Raw genomic sequence first — 20,511 nt, 5'->3', positions numbered from 1 at the left:
GGATGGCCACAAAGGACGGCATCGTGGGAAATGTAGTGCAGAGCCCAGAGCTTAAAGCCACAATATGAGCCTCTTAATACTCGCACCCTAAAAACTGAGAGCTCGTTGTGTGGCGCACTGAAAGACGGAGTTTAGTCTCTCATTCAGAGTCCATTGAGCTGCCACACAGAGCCGATGAAGTGAGGTGCGACATTACACTGAACACTTGCCGAGGAATCAATGGACACATCAAAACACATTTAATCTGTGATACTGTCGAGAAGATGACAGTCAATGTAACATTGAGATGTTCATGCAGTTTATTAAGTGCAGCTCACACACACACACAGGATGATCGATAACCACTTAAACTGTTCTGAGGTGTGTGTCCGTGATGTGAGTGTTGGATGATGCATTAAAGCTTTGGACGAGGAGACACGCAAGCAACATTTATTGCCATGACTTTATGAATTGAAGACATTCTGTTCTGACTTAAGACCTTTGTACGGCCTTAAATTATATATCTCTTCTGCTCATCAAGGCTGCATTCATTTGATCAAAAATACAGTAAAATCTGTAAAATTTTGAAATTTTATTACAATTTCAAATAGCTGTTTTCTATGTCAATATCTGTTAAAATGTAATTCATTTCTGTGATCAAAGCTGTATTTTCAGCATCATTACTCCAGTCTTCAGTGTCACATGATCTTCAGAAATCATTCTAATATACTGATTTACTGCTCAACATACATTTCTGATTATTATCGATGTTGAAAACACTTGTGCTGCACAATATTTTTGTGGAAACGGTGATACATTTTATTTTTCAGGATTCACAGATGAGTAGAAAGTTCAAAAGAACAGCATTTAATTGAAATAGAAATGTTTTCTAACATTATAAATGTCACATTTGATCAATTTAATGCATCCTTACTGAATAAAAGTATTAATTTCTTTAAAAGAAAGTCTCTCACCGGTTCCTTTCTTGCAGACGTAGGGTAGATTGTAGTTGCAGGGCACGTCGTTCCATTTGCTGTCCTCTCTGGTGATCATCACCACACAATCCTCTCCGCCCGCGAAGAAGTTATCCGGCTGATTCTCACGCCAGTTCTCATACACCTGTGAGAGGAACAGACAATGTACAATTATTACGAATGAGGTAATCTGGAATAAGAATGTGGACGGAAATCTGAATGGAATAAATAAAGCACATTAGAACAGTCAGATTGCAGCAGACCATGTAAATACAGCCAGTGAGTCAAACACTGTGGTTTGAGTCTGGTTTCATCACAGTCTACAGGTGAAGCTTCAAGCGATGTTTATTCATTTCAAAATGACTCACAACATCCATCCCATCAGTCCACTGGAAATCTTCCTCCACTGTACGATCATTCAACCCGATCCAAACGTTCTCATGACCCAGACCTGAGGACCACACAAATATGATGAAAACAATAGATTTCCCTTATATTGTCATGTAAATCCTTACTGCATCCAGTAAAAATATCTTAAATATTTACTTGAGATTTTAAGTATAATTTAATAACACATACATATGGTTCTCTGATATTGGATAATGGCCAACAGAGCAGGTAAACAAAATATTACTTCTTTTTTGAGCAAGTATTTTGATTGTTTTTAATTTATTTATTTTAATTTGACATTTTTATTATATAATTATTAGCTTTTCACCAACTCATAAACTGCTTGTACTATGCTTGTAAAATGTTAAAGTTTAAAGTAAAAGTTTAAAATTTTTATATAATTTTATATAATTTTTTGAAATTATTTGTATTAGTTTATTCATTATTTATTAATTTTATTATTTACACACCCACACACACACACACACACACACACACACATATATATATATATATTAATCTAAGCTCTGCATCTTGTGACGGACCGTTAAGGAAGTCCTGCTCCATGGAGGAAGTGATGCTGGTCAGGTGACTGCTGTGTTCCCTGCAGTCTTTCTCTGCGTCCTCCCAGGTGTGTCTGCGTGGAAACAGACGGTAGCAGTGACCGTGAAATTTCTTCCAGCCGTGTTCACAGCCCTCTGTGTCTGCAGACAGAAATTAACATCAGTTATTATGGTTAATTAAAAATAAAATTAAAACTCGAAAAAAAGTGTTGCTTGAAATAAAATAAATATTAACTGAAATAGGCAAGGCAAGGCAAGTTTATTTATATAGCACATTTCATATACAATGGTAAATTCAAAGTGCTTTACATAAAATGAAGTAAAAAAATCTTAAAATATAATCACAACAATAAAAATAAGGAATTTAAAAACTTAAAAAATTGATTTAAAATGAATCAAAACCGTTAAGAATAGATCAAATATAAAATAACTTTATACTGCAAATGTCATGACTCCGGTCTGATCAGCAGGTTATGTTGTGTGTCTTTTTGTACGTGTTTTGTTGATCACGTGGGTTTTGTTTTGACAGTTTGCCATGTGCTCGTTGTCTTCGTGGTTCTCCTCCCCATCGTTATCTCATTAACTACTTTAGCTGCCATCACACCTGTGACTAGTTAATTCATCTATTCTCCATCTATTTAAGTTCCCCTCGTGTGTAGTCTTGTGTCTGACTGTTGTGGTGTGAATATGCTACGCTTTGCTCGTGACCTACTTCCGGTTTAGTCGTGTTTTGTCCTGCTGTGGTTTCCTAGGCTCCAAGTTCAGTTTAGTGTTTTCAGTTTTATTTTTCTTCTGTCCTCTCTCTGCCTCTCGTTCTCCAGTTCTCTGTTCCCCAGTTCCTGTCCCGGCGTTCCCAGAGCTGTGTTTTGTGACTTCTGCACTCCTGCCCCTCTCAGCGTGCTCCACAGGGAACTCCCCACTCTGATGTTGCGTCAGCACAGAAGCTGGGATTCTCTCTACGCCTTGCCCTCTCTGCCTCGTGGAGTGACTGGAGGCTTGATTGGACTGAATTCCCTCATCCGGTTTCCATTCTTTGCCCTGATTTATGGCTCCCGGCTTGTCCTGGCTGAGTTTTGTGTTCTGAGACTTTAATAAATATTAGAGTTGAACCTGCAATTGAATCTGTTTTTCCTGACAGAACGGTCAGACCAGAAATGGATTCAGCAGGAGCAGACCCAGTCAGGACCACTGTGACACAACGGGGCATTCTCCTTGGCCAACATTCCACCCAGTTAACAGCCGCCTCAAGGGAAGCTGACCTATAGACAGACCAGGTTGCTGAGCTCAATGTCCGGGTGTAAGAACTCCAGCAGGAGGCCCTGGCCAGCCGGTCTGCTGCCTCCCTTGTCCATTCTCCACCCCAGGTTGAGCCAGAACACCCACGCCAACAGTCCTCTGCCCTACGACGGAGATCCAAATTCGTGCCGGGCCTTCCTGTCCCAGTGATCCTTGGTCTTTGCACTCCAGCCTCGCTGTTACGTCATGGAGGAGTCCCAGGTGGCATTCGTGATCGCTCTCCTGAAAGGGAGCGCCCGTGATTGGGGAACTGCTGTGTGGGATGCTCGTGCCCCGTTCTGCGCCACATTTCAGGATTTCCAAGCCGAAATGATTAAGCTGTTTGACCGATCTGCTCAAGGTGACGAGGCAGCCTCCCAGCTGGCAAGGTTGAATCAGGATGGCCGCTTGGTAACGGACCATTCCACCCAGTTTAGAACACTGGTGGCTGCCTGCGACTGGAATGAAGCTGCTTTGCGCACTAGGTTTTGGGAGGGGCTGGATGATGAGTTCCAGGATGAGATTGTTACTCGCAAGCTGCCTCATGATTTTGACTCCCTCGTGGAACTGGCTCTGCGTGTGGAGGGGCATCTTCAGCGCCGCCATCAGCGGTGGACTGCTTGACCCTCCTGGACATTGGGTGAGGGAGCTCCCAGTTCGGCCCTAACCTCCTCACCCGCAGTAGCTGACCCGGAGCCCATGCAGGTAGGACGTCTACATCTCACAGGATCGACTGACTCGAGGTCTCTGCCTGTATTGCGGGAAACCTGGACACGGAGCCATCCGGTGTCCTTTAAAGCCTGGGGATTCTGATGGGTGCTTCTCCGTGTCTCGAGTCCCCCAAGTCTCGTACCCTGCTCCCTGTCTCCGTTAAATATAAGGACACCATTCACTCCTGTTCTGCTCTTGTTGATTCAGGAGCTGAGGGCAATTTCTTGGACATTTTCTGTTGCGGCGCAGTGGGGCATTCCTGCCATTCCTCTCCCTTCTCCCATTTCTGTCCGTTCCCTCAATGGCCTTCTCTCCTCCATCACCCACTCCACTCCTGCAGTAAGTTTAGTGGTCTCTGGCAATCACTGTGAGGTAGTTGAGCTGTACCTCCTTGATTCCACAGGTGCTCCTGTTGTTCTGGGGCAGCCGTGGTTGGTGCAAAACAACCCTCACGTGGATTGGTCGGGGAACTCGTGGCAAGGATTGGAGTCAATGGATTGGAGTCAGTCCTGTCTTGGTGCTGCCCTGTCTCCTGTCTCTGTCTTCTGTGTTTCAGGTGGAGACGGCTTATCTTTGCCGGGTCTTCAGTAGATCTCGGGCCACGTCCTTACCACCTCACCAGCCATAAGACCGTGCCATCGACCTCCTCCCAGGCACTTCTCCGCCTAAAGGGCGTTTGCACTCCCTGTCTGGTCCTGAAAGAGAGGCCATGGACAAGTATATTAAAGAATCCTTAAATGCCGGCCTCATCCGTCCCTCTTCCTCACGTGCTGGGTCTTGTGACTGGAGGCTTGATTGGACTGATTCCCTCTTCCTGTCTCCATTCTTTGCCCTGATTTATGGCTCCCGGCCTCCTGTCCTGGCTGAGTTTTGTGTTCTGAGACTTTAATAAATTTGAGTTGAACCTGCAGTGTTTTTTTTTTTTTTTTTTTTTTTCTCCAATTCGGAGTTTATAGTTTGCAATTCCAAGTTCTCTCAATACTAAAACCCCAATGTAAACCCTTAATTGTGAGAATTTTTTATTTCCTGCAATTCCGAGAAAGTCTTGTGAGATAACAGGTTATGGGCTTCCATTTAAAAACAACTACAACTGAAATATTAACAATATACATTTACATTTAGTCATTTGGCAGACGCTTTTATCCAAAGCGACTTACAATTGGGGAATACAAAAAGCGATTCATCTTGAAGAGGCAGTCAGACAGAGGAAGTGCTCGTAACACCAAGTCTCAGTCATTGTTCAAATAAGTACAAACTCGTAGGTGGAGAGAAAGATAGAGGGAAAGTTTTTTTTTTTTTTTTTTTTTTAAGTTTAGGATGAAGTCAAGTACTGCCGAAAGAGATGAGTTTTCAGTTGTTGCTTGAAGGTTGCCAGAGATCCGGCGTTCCGGATAGGGGTGGGAAGATTATTCCACCAGCCAGGAATGGTGAACGAGAATGTTCTGGAGAGTGATTTTGAGCCTCTCTGTGATGGTACCACAAGGCGTCGCTCACTAGCAGATCTCAAACTTCTGGAGGGGATGTAGGTTCGTAATAGTGAGTGGAAGTAGGAGGGTGCAGAGCCTGTGGTAGATCTGTACGCAAGCATCAGTGACTTGAACTGGATGCGAGCTGCCACTGGTAGCCAGTGCAAGGAGATGAAGAGTGGTGTAACATGCGCTCTTTTGGGCTCGTTGAAGATCAGTCGTGCCGCTGCATTCTGAATCATTTGTAGAGGTTTGATTGCGTTTGATGGCAGACCAGCCAGAAGAGCATTGCAGTAGTCCAGTCTAGAAACAACCAGGGCCTGGACAAGAAGTTGCGCAGCATGCTCTGTCAGAAAGGGCCTGATCTTTCTGATGTTGTGTAGTGCAAACCTGCAGGAACGAGCAGTCTTTGCAATGTGCTCTTTGAAGGTCAGCTGGTCATCAAAGATTACACCAAGATTTCTGACCGAAGTTGATGGGGTAATCATTGATGAGCCGAACTGAATCGTGAAGTCATGCCGTAGAGTCGGAGTGGCAGGGAAGACCAGAAGTTCCGTCTTTGCCAGGTTGAGCTGTAGGTGATGTTCTTTCATCCATGCCGAGATGTCCGCCAGGCAGCCTGAGATCCGTGCAGCTACCGTTGGGTCATCTGGTTGAAAAGAGAGATAGAGCTGCGTGTCATCGGCATAGCAGTGATAGGAGAAGCCATGTGCATGTATGATGGGACCCAGCGATGTAGTGTACGTGGAGAAGAGGAGGGGTCCAAGAACCGATCCCTGAGGAACTCCAGTGATCAGTTGACGTGGTTTGGATACCTCCCCTCCCCAGGCCACCCTGAAGGATCTACCGGTGAGATAGGATTCAAACCAGCGAAGTGGAATTCCAGTGATGCCCAGTGAAGAGAGTGTAGACAGGAGAATCTGATGATTGACAGTGTCAAAAGCAGCAGAGAGATCCAGCAGAATGAGGACTGACGATTTGGAATCAGCCTTTGCAGTTCGCAGGGCTTCAGTGACTGAGAGTAGCGCAGTCTCTGTTGAATGGCCACTCCTGAAACCTGACTGTTTAGCATCCAGCTTGTTGTACTGTGAAAGAAACCGCGAGAGCTGGTTGAAGACAGCTCGTTCGAGTGTTTTCCCTATGAATGGAAGGAGAGAGACAGGTCTGTAGTTATCTAAAAGAGAAGCATTTAATGTAGGTTTTTTGATCAGTGGGGTTACCCGAGCCTGCTTGAATGCTGTGGGGAAGATGCCTGTGAGGAGAGATGTGTTGATAATGTGTGTGAGTGCCGGTAAGAGTGTGGGAGAGATTGTTTGGAGAAGATGTGAGGGGATCGGGTCGAGAGGACATGTTGTAGGATGGCTGGAGAGGAGAAGTTTGGATACTTCTGCCTCGGTGAGAGGACAGAAGGAGAAGATGGGAGCTGGAGCGGTGGATGTGGTTGATCGGAGGTCCTGCGGAGTTGAGAACTGGTTGCTGATTGTTCTAGTTTTGTCTGTGAAAAAAGAGGCAAAGTCATCAGCGGTTATCAAAGTGGTGGGAGGTGGAGGAGGGGGACAGAGGAGAGAATTAAATGTTCTGAAGAGATTACGCATGTCTGGAGCGCTGGTGATCTTGTTGTGGAAATGTGAGGATTTCGTATAGAAATATATAGAAACGACCGCAACAAATCATGAATAAAAATGTCAAAAAACAAAATTCCTAAATTGAAAATTAAACATTCTAAATGGTAATAAGCTTTATATCATTGATACTAAAATGCACTATGCGTAGTATCGCCATAATTTTCCTAAACGAGCATCAGGACTGTTTTCATATTCATGAATCATTTCAGCTCATTGGGGTTTATTATAATGCATTCCCATTATCCATCTCTGTGCTCGCGATTTTCTGCAGTTCCATCAGATTAACATTCATCAAATCATAAACCCCTGAAAACCTGCAGTGTGTGGTTAAATCTGAGCGAAGGCCACCAGAGACCTGCTATTAAAGCAGCACACAGATGTAATTAAGTCTCTATCAGTGGAGGGGAGGAAGAAACACTGAACAGCAAGGTCGAGTAAGCGTGGATAATGTACAATCAGCCTGTCATTACTGCAAAATAAACCCACCGCAGGGTCTCCTATCACCCAGACGGGGTTTATTTTGTGATAATGACCAGCTGACTGAACATTATCCTGCTTATTAAATGGATACTTATAAAATAAACAAGCATTGATATGAGTGTATATGATTTATACGAGAAGAAAAAGAATGTGGAGTGATACGAGAGACATTAAAACTAAAAAAATATATAGTGTCATACACTGTAAAAAAAATTTTTTCAAAGTTGTAAAATTTAAAACTATTTAAAATTTAACTTCAAAATTTAATGCGTGTTACTTGGAGGGTCTTTGTAATTATTTGTGAAATGTACTAGCAATTTCTGAGTGAAAATGATTTAATTGTAAATTTCAGTGTATAGTATGATGAATAAAAGCTACTAGAGTTTATGCTGAATTAAATGCCAGATACAGTTTATTTGTAATATACCAATAATAACCAGAAAACAATTTTATGCATAAGGCAGGACTTTTAATTATTAAAAAGCCTGAAATATGCCATGACTCTTATTTTGAGATGTCTATGCTTTAATTCTTCCATTTGCCTTTTTTTAAAAGGCGAGGGAGATCAAATATGCACTTTTACAACCATATTACTCGGTACATACAGTATTACAATATAAACCCCATAAAGTAAACAGTAAATTCATTAACAGTAAATCATAATCATGGTTTTCTTTGTTAACATTACTAGCTTTACATGACATCAATTTGCACTATTTTATTTTATACTGATTTTTGCAGTGATTTTTATGTGAATATGCACATGCAATATATGCAAGGTATTAGTGGATATGCAATATGTTCATTTGATAAACTTGCCTATTGCATATGCAATATATTAATTTGATCAAAGTAAAAGGTGTATGTATCATTGCCTTTTAAAGTTTATATTTAAGGATAATTTTTAAAAATTTTGTTATACCATTTAAGATATCTTAGATTTTACACAACCTTAAATTTGATCAAACTGAACTTTTTAAGGACTCTGGAGCCTTTTGAAGTCATATGATGCTTTATGTATCAAAATCAAATCAAAATATAAGTCTTTACGACTGCTAATCAATGACTTGGAATATAGCGCACAGATCAGATGGATCACTTTAACGATGACTTTTTGCTCGACAGCATCCATTAATGTTCACTTTTGATTGTGAATTTAGTAAACCATGCAAGAATTCACATAAAGACTAAAACAGCACAGGAAAGTGTTTTCTGGTTATCAAACATTTTTCTGAATTGTTCTTTTATCTTTTTTACTGTAAATACTGTAAACTTTAAGTAATGCTTATTCAGAAAGCAAATGAAAAATACTGAACAGCTGAACAGTCACTGTTGCGCTCTATTGGAATCATTTCAGATTAAACACAAACATCCAATGAACTGTGAAAAGAATGCCCATCAGCTGCAGACGCAATCTAAATCTCTACAGCAGCATAACTATGATGGAGCATCTTCCAAATACACACATAATAATGCGTCTGATAGAGTGCTGTGACATCACACTCGTGTGTAGCAGTTCTGTGCCATCAGCTAACTGCATTATTAGCAGTAATGCATCATCGTTAGAGTCGCTGTTGGCATGGGACGCAGAGGGGGGCGAGCGATGCTCATGAGTCTGCAAAACCACTGAGATGAACGCCACAATGTGTTACAAAGAGAGAGAGAGAGAGAGTGGTCAACACGCACAGCACACCTTTGAGACGCTGACAAACAATGTAAAACACTAATGAGAGGAATGAAAAGACCTGGCAGAACTCACAAACACTTGTTTTCTTTGCCAATATTACTAGCTGACTCCATTTATATTGTTATTGTACTTTATTTGACTGATATTGCATATGCAGTATACTAATTTGAATGTTTTTTGCACAGTGCGAATATGCATCTGCAATATATGCAAAATATTGCTGCATATGCAATACATTAATTTGACATATTGTATATTTTTGCACAATTCAAATATACTTATGCAATTCATGCAAGATATTGCATGTCCATTATATTAATTTGGCTGATATTTGCACAATGTAAATATGCGTATGCAATAAATGCAAGATTTTACAGAATATACAGTATATGAATTTGACTGAAATTTGCTTAATGTAAATATGCATATGCAATATATTAATTTGATTTTAGCACAATAAATGTTAATTTGACTTATTTTTGCACAATGCAAATATGTATGCGCAATATGCAAGATATTACTGCATACTGTATATGCACAATTTTTGCACATTGTGAATATTCAATATGTGCAAGATGTTAATTTGACAATTTTGTGCACAATACAAATAAGCATATGCAAGATATTATTGCATACTGCAAATGCAATGCAAATATGCATGTGCAATATATGCAAGAAATGACTGCATATTCTATATACAATATATTAATTTGACAGATTTTTGCACAATGCTAATTTGCATGCAGAATATATGCAAGACATTACTGCACAAGCAATTTATTAATTTAGTAAATAAGTAAAATAATGCACAGTAAATCAAGTAATATTAGCAAATAAAAACTTTGGCATACAAACAGAATTTAATGATGCAGTGAAGGTGTTTCCAAAATCTCCCACCTTAACCAGTTAAAAAGTGCCTAAAATCCTTTTAAAACCAGCCTGACCAGTAGAAACCAGCTTGGCTAGTTAAGCTTTGCAACAAGGATAACCTTCATCTTATAGGTGAAGACCTCCAAAGACATTACAATGATTGACAGGCAAAGAGTGTTTCTGATTGGCTAGAAGTTCTGGGCCACTCCCCATTTCTCCTCAGGACCGTCACAGAGGCACTGATTTCACTAATATTAGAGATATTTCATGTGTGCTGCTCCACAAACATCATTTCCAGCACCTTTAGGCTGGTTTAAGAGTCATTTCCCAGCAGGGAACGGCTTAAATCTTAAAGCTCGCTTCAATGTGAGTGGAATGTGAGTGGTGTTGCAGGAAAGGATCAGACAGAGATGTTTTCTGAGCTCATGTTCAGGCTCAGGCGTCTCACCTCTCTCACATCGGTCTCCGCTGTAACTCGGCAAACAGAGGCACACAAACGAGTCCTCTTTATCGATACAGGTGCCGCCGTTCTCACAGGGGTTCGACTGACAGTCATCAACATCTGAAAGAACAAGTCATCACAGAGTCAGAAAGCATCACTCAGGAGTCTCTCGGTGTCCAAAAGCACAACTACTTCTGTTTAAATATTAACTTGCTCTCAGATGATTCTCCCAAAGTTCCCTAGTAGAAATAAATTATACACATTAAAATTATTTAGGTCTTTTTCTCTGTAAAAACACTGACTTCAGCAAAGACCTGCATATATATGTATATTAATTAGTGCTGTCAAATGATTTATTGTGATTAATCGCATCTAAAATAAGTGTGTTTACATAATATACAGTCTATATTTATTATGTATATATAAATACACACACATGTATATATTTAAGAAAAATGTTACATTTATTAAATCCATTTATATATGATATAATTTATATGAATGTAAATACATGTCAATATTTAAAAAATATGCTGTATGTGTGTGTCTTTATATATACATAATATACACAGTACACACACATAGTATGTAAACAACTTATTTTGGATGCGATTAATTATTTGACAGCACTAATATTAATATATACAAACCCATTTTGTTGTTATTGTAAACAAAAACTTTTTTTTCCTCCCTTTCAAAATCTCATATCTGTTACAGAAGAGGGACTCAGACTGCGTGACGTGATGTGAACAGATATTTAATGACAGACTTAGAGGATATGGAATGAAACAGGTAAGCGATGATTCTAGGATACTTCGGAGTTCAGGAGGAATGGTAACTTGGATATCCTTTTCTTGACAGGAGACACGGAACAGGAGTTAACCACACACCTCACCAATACAGTGGATCAGGACGAGACTCGGGAGCTGACAGATTTGGGATCGCTGGAAGACACACTTGGGATGAAACACAGCAGGTAAGTAGACAAGACGGTAAGTAACAGGCATAGAGATTAGATTGCAATGGTAGTCCTCTTCGTAGGAACGATTCACGTAGTATGGTAGTAACGAGACCGGACACTGGAGTGCTGTGAGGTGTGTGTATTTGTAGCCGTGTTGATGAGTGAACAGATGACGTGCAGGTGTGCTCAATCAATTGCTAAGTGAAACCAGATGCGTGAGTGCATCGTGACTAGTGGAGAGATGACAGATCCGTGACATTACCTCCCCCTCCCGCAAGGTGCGACCAGCACCGTAATAATTACATCGGGGAGGGGGGGGTGGGCGCAGGGGGAAACCTCCAGGGCGGTTCCGGGGACTCGGGAAGCCATGGCGGATCTGTGAGCTTGGACGGCCATGGCGGATCTGGGAGCTCGAGGAGCCATGGCCCTATTATTTTTTCAGGAGGCCAAGAATGAGGAACCATAGTGGCCATCCCCCTGGCCGCTATGGTTATCCAAGACAGGGATATATAGCCCCCCCCCCAAAAAAGTCTTGAGGAAGCTCCTCTCTGAAGGAGCGGGCTCCGGTGGGCGCTCAGGAAGCGTGATCACTTGAGGACGCTCAGGAGGAGCGGGCACTAGAGGGCGCTCGGACAGTGCAGACTTTAGGGGGCGCTCGGACAGCATGGACTCTTGGGGGTGCTCGGACAGCGTGGACTCTTGGGGGTGCTCGGACAGCGCGGACTCTCGGGGGTGCTCGGACAGCGCAGAGTTGGACGGGACCAGCGGGGATGCAGGAGAGCTGGACGGGACAGTCGGAGACTTAGGAGAGCACTTTCGAGGAGCAGGCACTGGAGGGCACTTGCGATGAGCCGGCACTGGAGGGAAGTTGCGATTCTCTGGCGGGCTTGCCATACTCTCAGACAGCGGGCTTGCCTGTGCCACGAACGGCAGCCTTGATTTACCCGCGAACGGCGGGCTTGGGTGACGAGGGGAGGATTTCAGTGCTGACCGGACTGTTATACATGGATCTAATACGTTTGCCCCCAGGTCAGCGTTGTTGGAGGTCCACTTACGGGCTCTCGGGGACTTCAGGGAATGTAGGCGACTGATCTCGGGAGGAACTCCAACTCGGGATCGAAGACTCTCCAGACACCAGATGACCGTCTCCTTCCAATTCAGGTTGGAGGTGTCCGGGAGCTTCGTGCATTGATGGTATGTGATCCCGAGCCGGAACAGGGTCTTGAGGTATTGGTCTTCTAGGGCACTGGAGAGGGCGAGTGGCACGAATGCCCTTGCAAAATTCAGCGGGTCAGGATACGAATGGGCCAGGGAAATAAATAGGGCTCGGTCATCCATTCTGTATTGGGTCCGGTCTTCTGTTACAGAAGAGGGACTCAGACTGCGTGATGTGAACAGGTATTTATTGACAGAATTAGAGGATATGGAATGAAACAGGCAAGCGATGATTCTAGGATACTTCGGAGTTCAGGAGGAATGGTAACTTGGATATCCTTTTCTTGACAGGAGACACGGAACAGGAGTTGACCACACACCTCACCAATACAGTGGATCAGGACGAGACTCGGGAGCTGACAGATTTGGGATCGCTGGAAGACACACTTGGGATGAAACACAGCAGGTAAGTATCAGGCATAGAGATTAGATTGCAATGGTAGTCCTCTTCGTAGGAACGATTCACGTAGTATGGTAGTAACGAGACCGGACACTGGAGTGCTGTGAGGTGTGTGTATTTGTAGCCGTGTTGATGAGTGAACAGATGACGCGCAGGTGTGCTCAATCAATTGCTAAGTGAAACCAGGTGCGTGAGTGCATCGTGACTAGTGGAGAGGTGACAGATCCGTGACAATATCACACCGGAAAGGCATTTATTGTCAATAAAAATGAAGGAAATAAAAAAGTTGAAAATAAAGTATCGGGAGGGTGTAGGGAGGGCTTTATTTTCCCTATAAGGTGGCATCCATTTAATCATTTGAATTAAAATTATAATTTACACTCAATATGTTATTATTGCATACTCAGCAGCATAAATAGCAGAAAATCGTGCTATTTTAACAGTTTAAATAGAATCTATAGCTATTAGCACTTAGTGTAAATAGCATATCGCTAAAAATACTGCTATTTTCACTTTTCACGGCAAATAGCCGCTGCCTAAAAATAAATTAAAGCTAACTAATCTAACCTAAAAACTAATAAAATGACAAAAGCACGAGAAAAATTTTCATATACTAATATATATATATATATATATATATATTAAAAAATGACAGAGGGAAATTCATACATTCTTCTTCATCACACAATAATGTAATATTATACACTAATTTATTATACTACTAATATACTACTTTAATTACCCATAATGATCAGGTCAGACCACTGGTCACTGAAAAGCGTGATTGGAAAATCCACTTAATATAAAAGTATTCTGCTGTATGTCATAATTTACTGTACATAAGTATAATAGGGATCACGCTAATTCTTCAATCTGCTTTTCTAATTAATCTGCTATCTTTATATATACATAATTATAATGCTGTTCTATTCACAGTGTAACTACACCACAATACATGCTTTAAAGAATTACAGTTAGACTGATGAAACACGGGGCAACTTTTTGAGCAATGTTGCTTGGTCATTGAGAATGGGTAACAAATTTCTATCTGTAGGCCTACACTTTATATTGGTTGTGGGCCCTGTGTCTCACCTGGTTGCCCGTTGATGGCATCATTAACCAAAGTTGCCTGGCAACATTGCTCAAAAAGCTGCTCTGTGCGTCATCAACCTTACACTACCATTCAAAAGTTTGGGGTCGGTAAGAACTTTTAACGATTCTGAAAGAAGTCTCTTCTGCTCATCAAGGCTGCATTTGTTTGATAAAAAATACAGTAGAAATTGTGAAATATTACAATTCAAAATAGCTGTTTTCTGTGTGAATATATGTTAAAGTGTAATTTATTTCTGTGATCTGCAGCTGAATTTTCAGCATCATTACTCCAGTCTTCAGTGTCACATGATCTTCAGAAATCATTCTAAGATGCTGATTTGCTGCTCACGAAACATTTCTGATTATTATCAATGCTGAAAATGTTGTGCTGCTTCATATTTTTGTGGAAACTGTGATGTATTTTATTTTTCAGGATTCACAGATGAATAGAAAGTTCAAAAGAACAGCATTTATTTGAAACAGAAATCTTTAGTAACATTATGAATATCTTTACTGGTCGTTTTGATCAATTTAATGCATCCTTGACAGCAGTGAAAATGGCAGATCATGGAAATAAATGAAGTGCAGGGATGGGTTGGTGTCTGTATTCAGAAAGGCACGGAAAGCAAAAAACGCATTCTAATAAAATAACGCAAGCCACTGAAGGGACATGGTTAGCTCCTTGCTAGGGGTAGCCTGTTACATTACAGAACATAAGATTTCACTTACCACATAAACAGAGTAAGGATAGATGACTGATGATGATGGCGAATGATTTACAGATCCTGAGCACCACTGACAAGCATCTGATCTTGTAAAATGTGTGGTAAGTACTGTTGCTCCTTAGTATAAACAGAGTACATGCGATCGCAAATCTCGAAAGCGAAAGTAAAAAGCGATCGTGCATTTGAAAGCAGTTTCAGTGCCCTGCATATTAATAGCAGCTCCCTGATGCCCGAATTTTATATACAGTATAATTACCCAACAATATAACAGCGAGAGAAAGTATTGAAATATATATTTTCCCAGTGTTTCCTTCCTGCTGTGTGAGCTACTGAAATGAGCAGCACTGTGAAACAGCCAATCAGAGCAGAGCTCAACATTATTATTCATGACCCTTTCAAATGAGCCAATAACAGACCATTTCATTCTAGGGACAAATCCTAGTGTTTTAAATGCACATGTAAAACTGTTTCTGGAGATTTTCTGCCCTTACCTAAGCCACATACCTTCTGTGTAGATATCAGAGAACAATTTAAAATATTGAATCAATGCATTTTATGGCACCTTTAAAGGAACAGTTCTCTCTCACACACACACACACACACACACACAAAGAAGAATATGGAAGCCTGATTCCACTGCAGAAAAAAAAAAAAAGGTAATCAACTTTTATTTCATAATTTGGACTTGTTTTCTCTCAGAATTCTGAATTTATATCTCACAATTAAGTTTTTTTTTCCGTTTGTTTCTCTCAAAATTAAAAATAAAAGTTAAAGTAGTTTTAAGAGAATTAGATTTTAAAGTTGCAGTGGAAGGAAAGATTTAAGGAAAGAAATAACTTCAATTTCAGTTTGTTTCTCACACAAAAACACTATTTATATAATTTATATAACTAAAATAAAATAAAATATAAAAAAACAAACTTATTTAATTTGTTTAGCTTTAGTTTAAGTAAAATAACAAAAATGTATTAATAACAATAAAGACATATTTTCTATATATATATATATATATATATATAAATAAAATCTAATTCAAAACATAAGTAAAACAACTAAAACTAGGTATAATATATAAAAAAATGAATTAATACAATACAGTTTTAAAAACCAATAAAAATGCCCAAAACACAAAATAACTAAAAGTTTAACTAAAGTGAAAACAGAAAATATAAAAATAAAATCTAATTCAAAATATAAAAATACCCCACAATAATATATCAATGATGCTAAAACAGCACTGGAACATAGAGCACATTTCAAATAAACTGTTTTATGTTGTTTTTAGAGCGTAACAGAATTCATCACTGTCCAATCAGGGACATTGTATGGAAAAGAGCAGGGCAAAACATCTGCATGTATTTTCCACTGAAGAAATCAAGTCATGCAGGTTTGGAGCAACATGAGGGCGAGTAAATTAATCATTTTTGGGTAAACTATCCCTTTCAAAGCTCACAGATGCAGTAGGGCTGTAGATCATTGAGCAGTAATATCTCGGTTAAAGTGAGTCGACAGTGATGTAGAGCAGCAGAGACGTGTGGTCGTTTAGCGTCTGTGTAACACAGGCCTGTGTAAGCGCTTTACAGCTCCATACAAGATTACTCAGCAGCAGATCTGGAGACTGTTTATAGGACATTAACGCAGATGCTTCCCAATATAGCAAACTCTTCTGAGGCTCAGCGTTTGTCAGGCTTGCAAAAAAGTTGTCATCAGAGGAGCTTGAAAAGATAAAGTGGAAAGTCTTAAAAGTTTGTGTAACGCGTCAGTCACAAAGTCCCAAACTGCTGCTCGTGAACTTCTTGAAGTTCTTAGGCTTTAAGTGGATATCAGACGAGCAGAGGATCATGGGAAGGCTGTATTCAGAGCTCAGGCTGTTTTAAGAAACTTAATGCGTTGCGAATTTGATCGTCGTGTTCATCGCATCATTTCATGGGGCTTTAAATGTGACTGGAAGAAAATGAAGTCTCAAGAAACCTCTCAAGATCATATCTGATTAATATTTCACCATAAAAGTCCATTAACTATTATACTTATGTAAATTATGACATACAGCAAAACAAAGGCACTTTAATATTAAGTGGATTTTCCAATCACGTTTTTCAGTAATTATAAACATTATGTTCATGACAATTATGGATCCCTCCACAAAGTGTAAAAATAATTATACATATGTTTTTATATTTTTAATTATGAAGTATTTATGTTTAGGGAGCATTTGTTGTACTGACTTTGATTTTTATTAAATAAAAAATAATTGATTTATATATTTGACCAATATATTGATTTTATATTCAATTTAAAATCCACTGTATTGCAGTATATTTTCACTGTAATACAGTCATTTTTACTGTCATATGCAAATCTAATGAGCCACTGAGGCAAAAGAGGAATTATTAAAGAATTATAAAATTACAAAAAGAAAAAAAGTCAAATCTAACTACAAAAAAGACATAAAAAACAAATCAATTAAAAAATGGTGATAGAAGAAACCCTTTTTTTTCTTCACACAAAACAGAACTGATCAATAAAATACATATATATAAACAACTGTTTAATTGTTTAATATTAATAATGATCATAGCAATTATTATAACAATTATATATATACATATTATAATTATACAGTAATAAATACAGTAAATTACTAATAAATAGTGCTGTCAATCGATTAAAAAGAAAAGCATGACAAACTAGCCAGGTATGAGACATAATCCTTATTATTCTTTTGTTTTAATTCAGCCATTATCAGCCTTTATACTGGCAATAAAACGTTTACCAAGCCACATCGCTTCAATCCCAGGACACATTTACCCAGCTATTATCAAAAGTATTTCTAAATAAATACAACAAATCATTTTCTTGCATCCTTATGTGAAGTATTATGACAAAATGCATTATGAAGAAGAATTGCACCTGTTCTGCAAGTGCATTAGAGCTACTATTAGCATCATGCTTCATAAGACAATTTATGAGATTAATAGTACACTTTAGACCACCATCGAGTGTTTGTAATAACTTCCTTTAGCGATCACACGTTGAATTTGGTCGTTTACTGTTGTTAAAATATGCTATTTATAGCCTTTTTTATGGCTGTGCAAATTAGCATTTCAGATGAACACATTCATCTCAAGAAAATCACATACAAACCATATGCTATCGTACTCGTGTGTTTTTATCTTATATAATCTATAGTGGCTGTGTCATGTTTATTTCTGCTGTGTAAAAGCCTGTACATGTATATACTCTGGCTGAAACTCACGTTGTTTGTGATGTTATAACCGCCTCTCCGTTCTTAAGTTGCCAGGTATACATTCCAAGTATAATACACATTAGTAAAGGATCTATTTTCATTTTTATTTGTCTATATACACTTTGGGCGGCCGCGGTACATTATAAAAGTAGCCCAAAAAAACTGCAACACCCACAGCTGTGTAATATTTCCCACGACTATTTTTCCAACTTGTGCCACGACCCTGGCAACACTGGTTTGCTGTACCCTCATCACACCTTCTGCGCTGCGATGAGGGGAAGAAGTTGGGGTCAAACCTGATCAAACGATTAATTTGCATTAAAAAATATTAATTCATATTTTTTATATTTTTTTAACGCAAATTAATCATTTGATAAGATAAGGTTAACATTGACACCCCTACTAATAAATAATATAAAAATTCATTTAATTATTGATGGTTATTCATATTTTTATTAAAAATAAAAATAAAATAACAACAATTAAAATTAAGTAAAATAAATTCTAATTAATAAATACTATAAAGACATTAAAAAAACTGCCAAAACACAACAAAACTTCCAAATTAAAGTGAAAACAGAAAATCTAAAAATAAGATCTAATAATAAATAAAAAATTATTAATAAAGCACGATATTAAATTCTGTTTATTATAACACAGTTATATATTAATTAATACATTGCTAATTAATTAATAATTAACTTGTAAAAATATCCATAGCATTATTGATGAATATTTATAAAAATAACTACAACTAAGTAAAATAAATATTGTAAAGAAATACTCTTTGAGAGAAGCAGTCTTTATCAGCGGAAGTTAAAAGCAGCTCGTTAGTGTATGTACTTGTCTTATTAGTGTTTAGCGCAGTTGTCGTTGCAAAATGACACAAACCAAATATGGAAACATGAGGCGGGAACACATGACACACACAACAGAGGACTGACACCTTTTGTTCTTTAATATTTTGAATTGTTTTTAGCTTGTTTTTCATTTAAATGTTAAGTTTTGAAATTTTGTTGTATGCATTTGTCATTTTTATTTAATTTTTTTATTTTTAAAATGTGTATAGGTAGCATTTATAAAGTTTTAGCTTTGGATCTGTTTTTAGTTGTTTTAATACTACAATTGATTGCTTCTGTTGTCCTCATTTGTAAGTCGCTTTGGATAAAAGCATCTGCTAAATTACTAAATAATAATAATAATAAAATGAATAAATACTTTGAGTAAAGCACAAAAATAAAATACAACTATTTTATGTAAAGAAATGTTTATACTTTTTATAACTTCTATATATAATGTTTTATTTAATAAAATCATGTTTGAAAAGATTCACCTCTAAATATCACATTAAATAAGTATACAGCGCTTGACCATTTTACACACTTGATTTCCGTGATCAGTCATGTTGATATTCACCAGTAAAAAGGAAAAGCACCTACTGAGGTCATATCCTGTTTCTTAAAGACTCGCAAGGTTCTTCTGCTCTTCATGAATATCTGAATCGGCTCATGCATTATGCAGATGATTTCTGAAAGTGCTGCGTATCTACATGAGCTCCAGTTTCCCTATCACTGCTCTGTTTAACATATGCTGCTCACATCTCAGTCATGAAAATCATACGGCAAACGTACAGTATATACGTCCTCAGATGAAATACAATAAAACACTCTCATCATTTACTCACTCTAGGGTTTCTTTCTTCTGTTGAACACAAAGGAGACATCATTTCCAAACAATGAGAGCGAATGCAGACTGTCATCTCCTTTTGTGTTTCACAGAAAATCATAAAGGTGAACGATGAACTATTATACTAAAATATCTACTAGATAGCGTTTGTTACCAACCCAACATGCTAATCTAAAGCAATTAGATTTGTCATTTAAATCATAATAAAAGCACAAAGTGAATTAGCATTGACCTTCATCTCATTGTTGTCGTTACTGTCTCAGAACACACTGCTGTAAATGTGAAGAGGTCAACATAAACCCGTCAGCCTTCTCCTGACCTTTGACCCCCAAACGCCCACCTTAGTGTCTCACATGATGGACTGCTTGACCTCTGACCTCAGTATTGACTTCTGTCTATATGACAGCTGGGCCAGAATCCATCTCAGTAACTGGATTTGTTCAACACAGAGACTTTATTCAGAGAAAATGCTTTTGAAAGAAACTACATCAAGTTTCCAGCTTCTCAGGTGAGAAAAAGAGCCCAGTAATCTCCTGTGTCTCATCTAGACTTACAGAAGACATCTCAACAATGTCTCAAACTGTGCTCAGATTTGAAAAGATACCAAAGTCTGTAACCAAAATTCAGATCTCAAATTTAACTCCAGTATTTCTCATCAAATCATGATCTGAGCTGCTCCGTGTTCATTTTAAAGCTCTAGACTCTTACTGGGTTTTTGTCAAC

At 38.7% G+C, this 20,511-nt stretch overlaps 1 protein-coding gene across 1 annotated transcript in view; it reads right to left on the bottom strand.

Moving 5' to 3' along the window:
- The window catches only part of LOC306880924 (neurocan core protein-like), a gene marked incomplete at both ends in the record, with an annotated part of 93,214 nt that overhangs the window by 1,708 nt on the left and 70,995 nt on the right, over positions 1-20,511 (bottom strand). The window contains 4 exons of the mRNA XM_079434731.1: positions 954-1,098; positions 1,322-1,404; positions 1,889-2,047; positions 10,469-10,582. Of these exons, the coding sequence (XP_079290857.1) occupies positions 954-1,098; positions 1,322-1,404; positions 1,889-2,047; positions 10,469-10,582 (501 nt within the window). The remainder of the gene's footprint in view (positions 1-953; positions 1,099-1,321; positions 1,405-1,888; positions 2,048-10,468; positions 10,583-20,511) is intronic.

Source organism: Barbus barbus (assembly GCF_936440315.1).
Source record: "Barbus barbus genome assembly, chromosome: 15".
Lineage (NCBI taxonomy): Eukaryota > Metazoa > Chordata > Actinopteri > Cypriniformes > Cyprinidae > Barbus > Barbus barbus.
The sequence above is the reverse complement of the archived record's forward strand: the minus strand, read 5'-3'. Positions and strand labels throughout refer to the sequence as shown.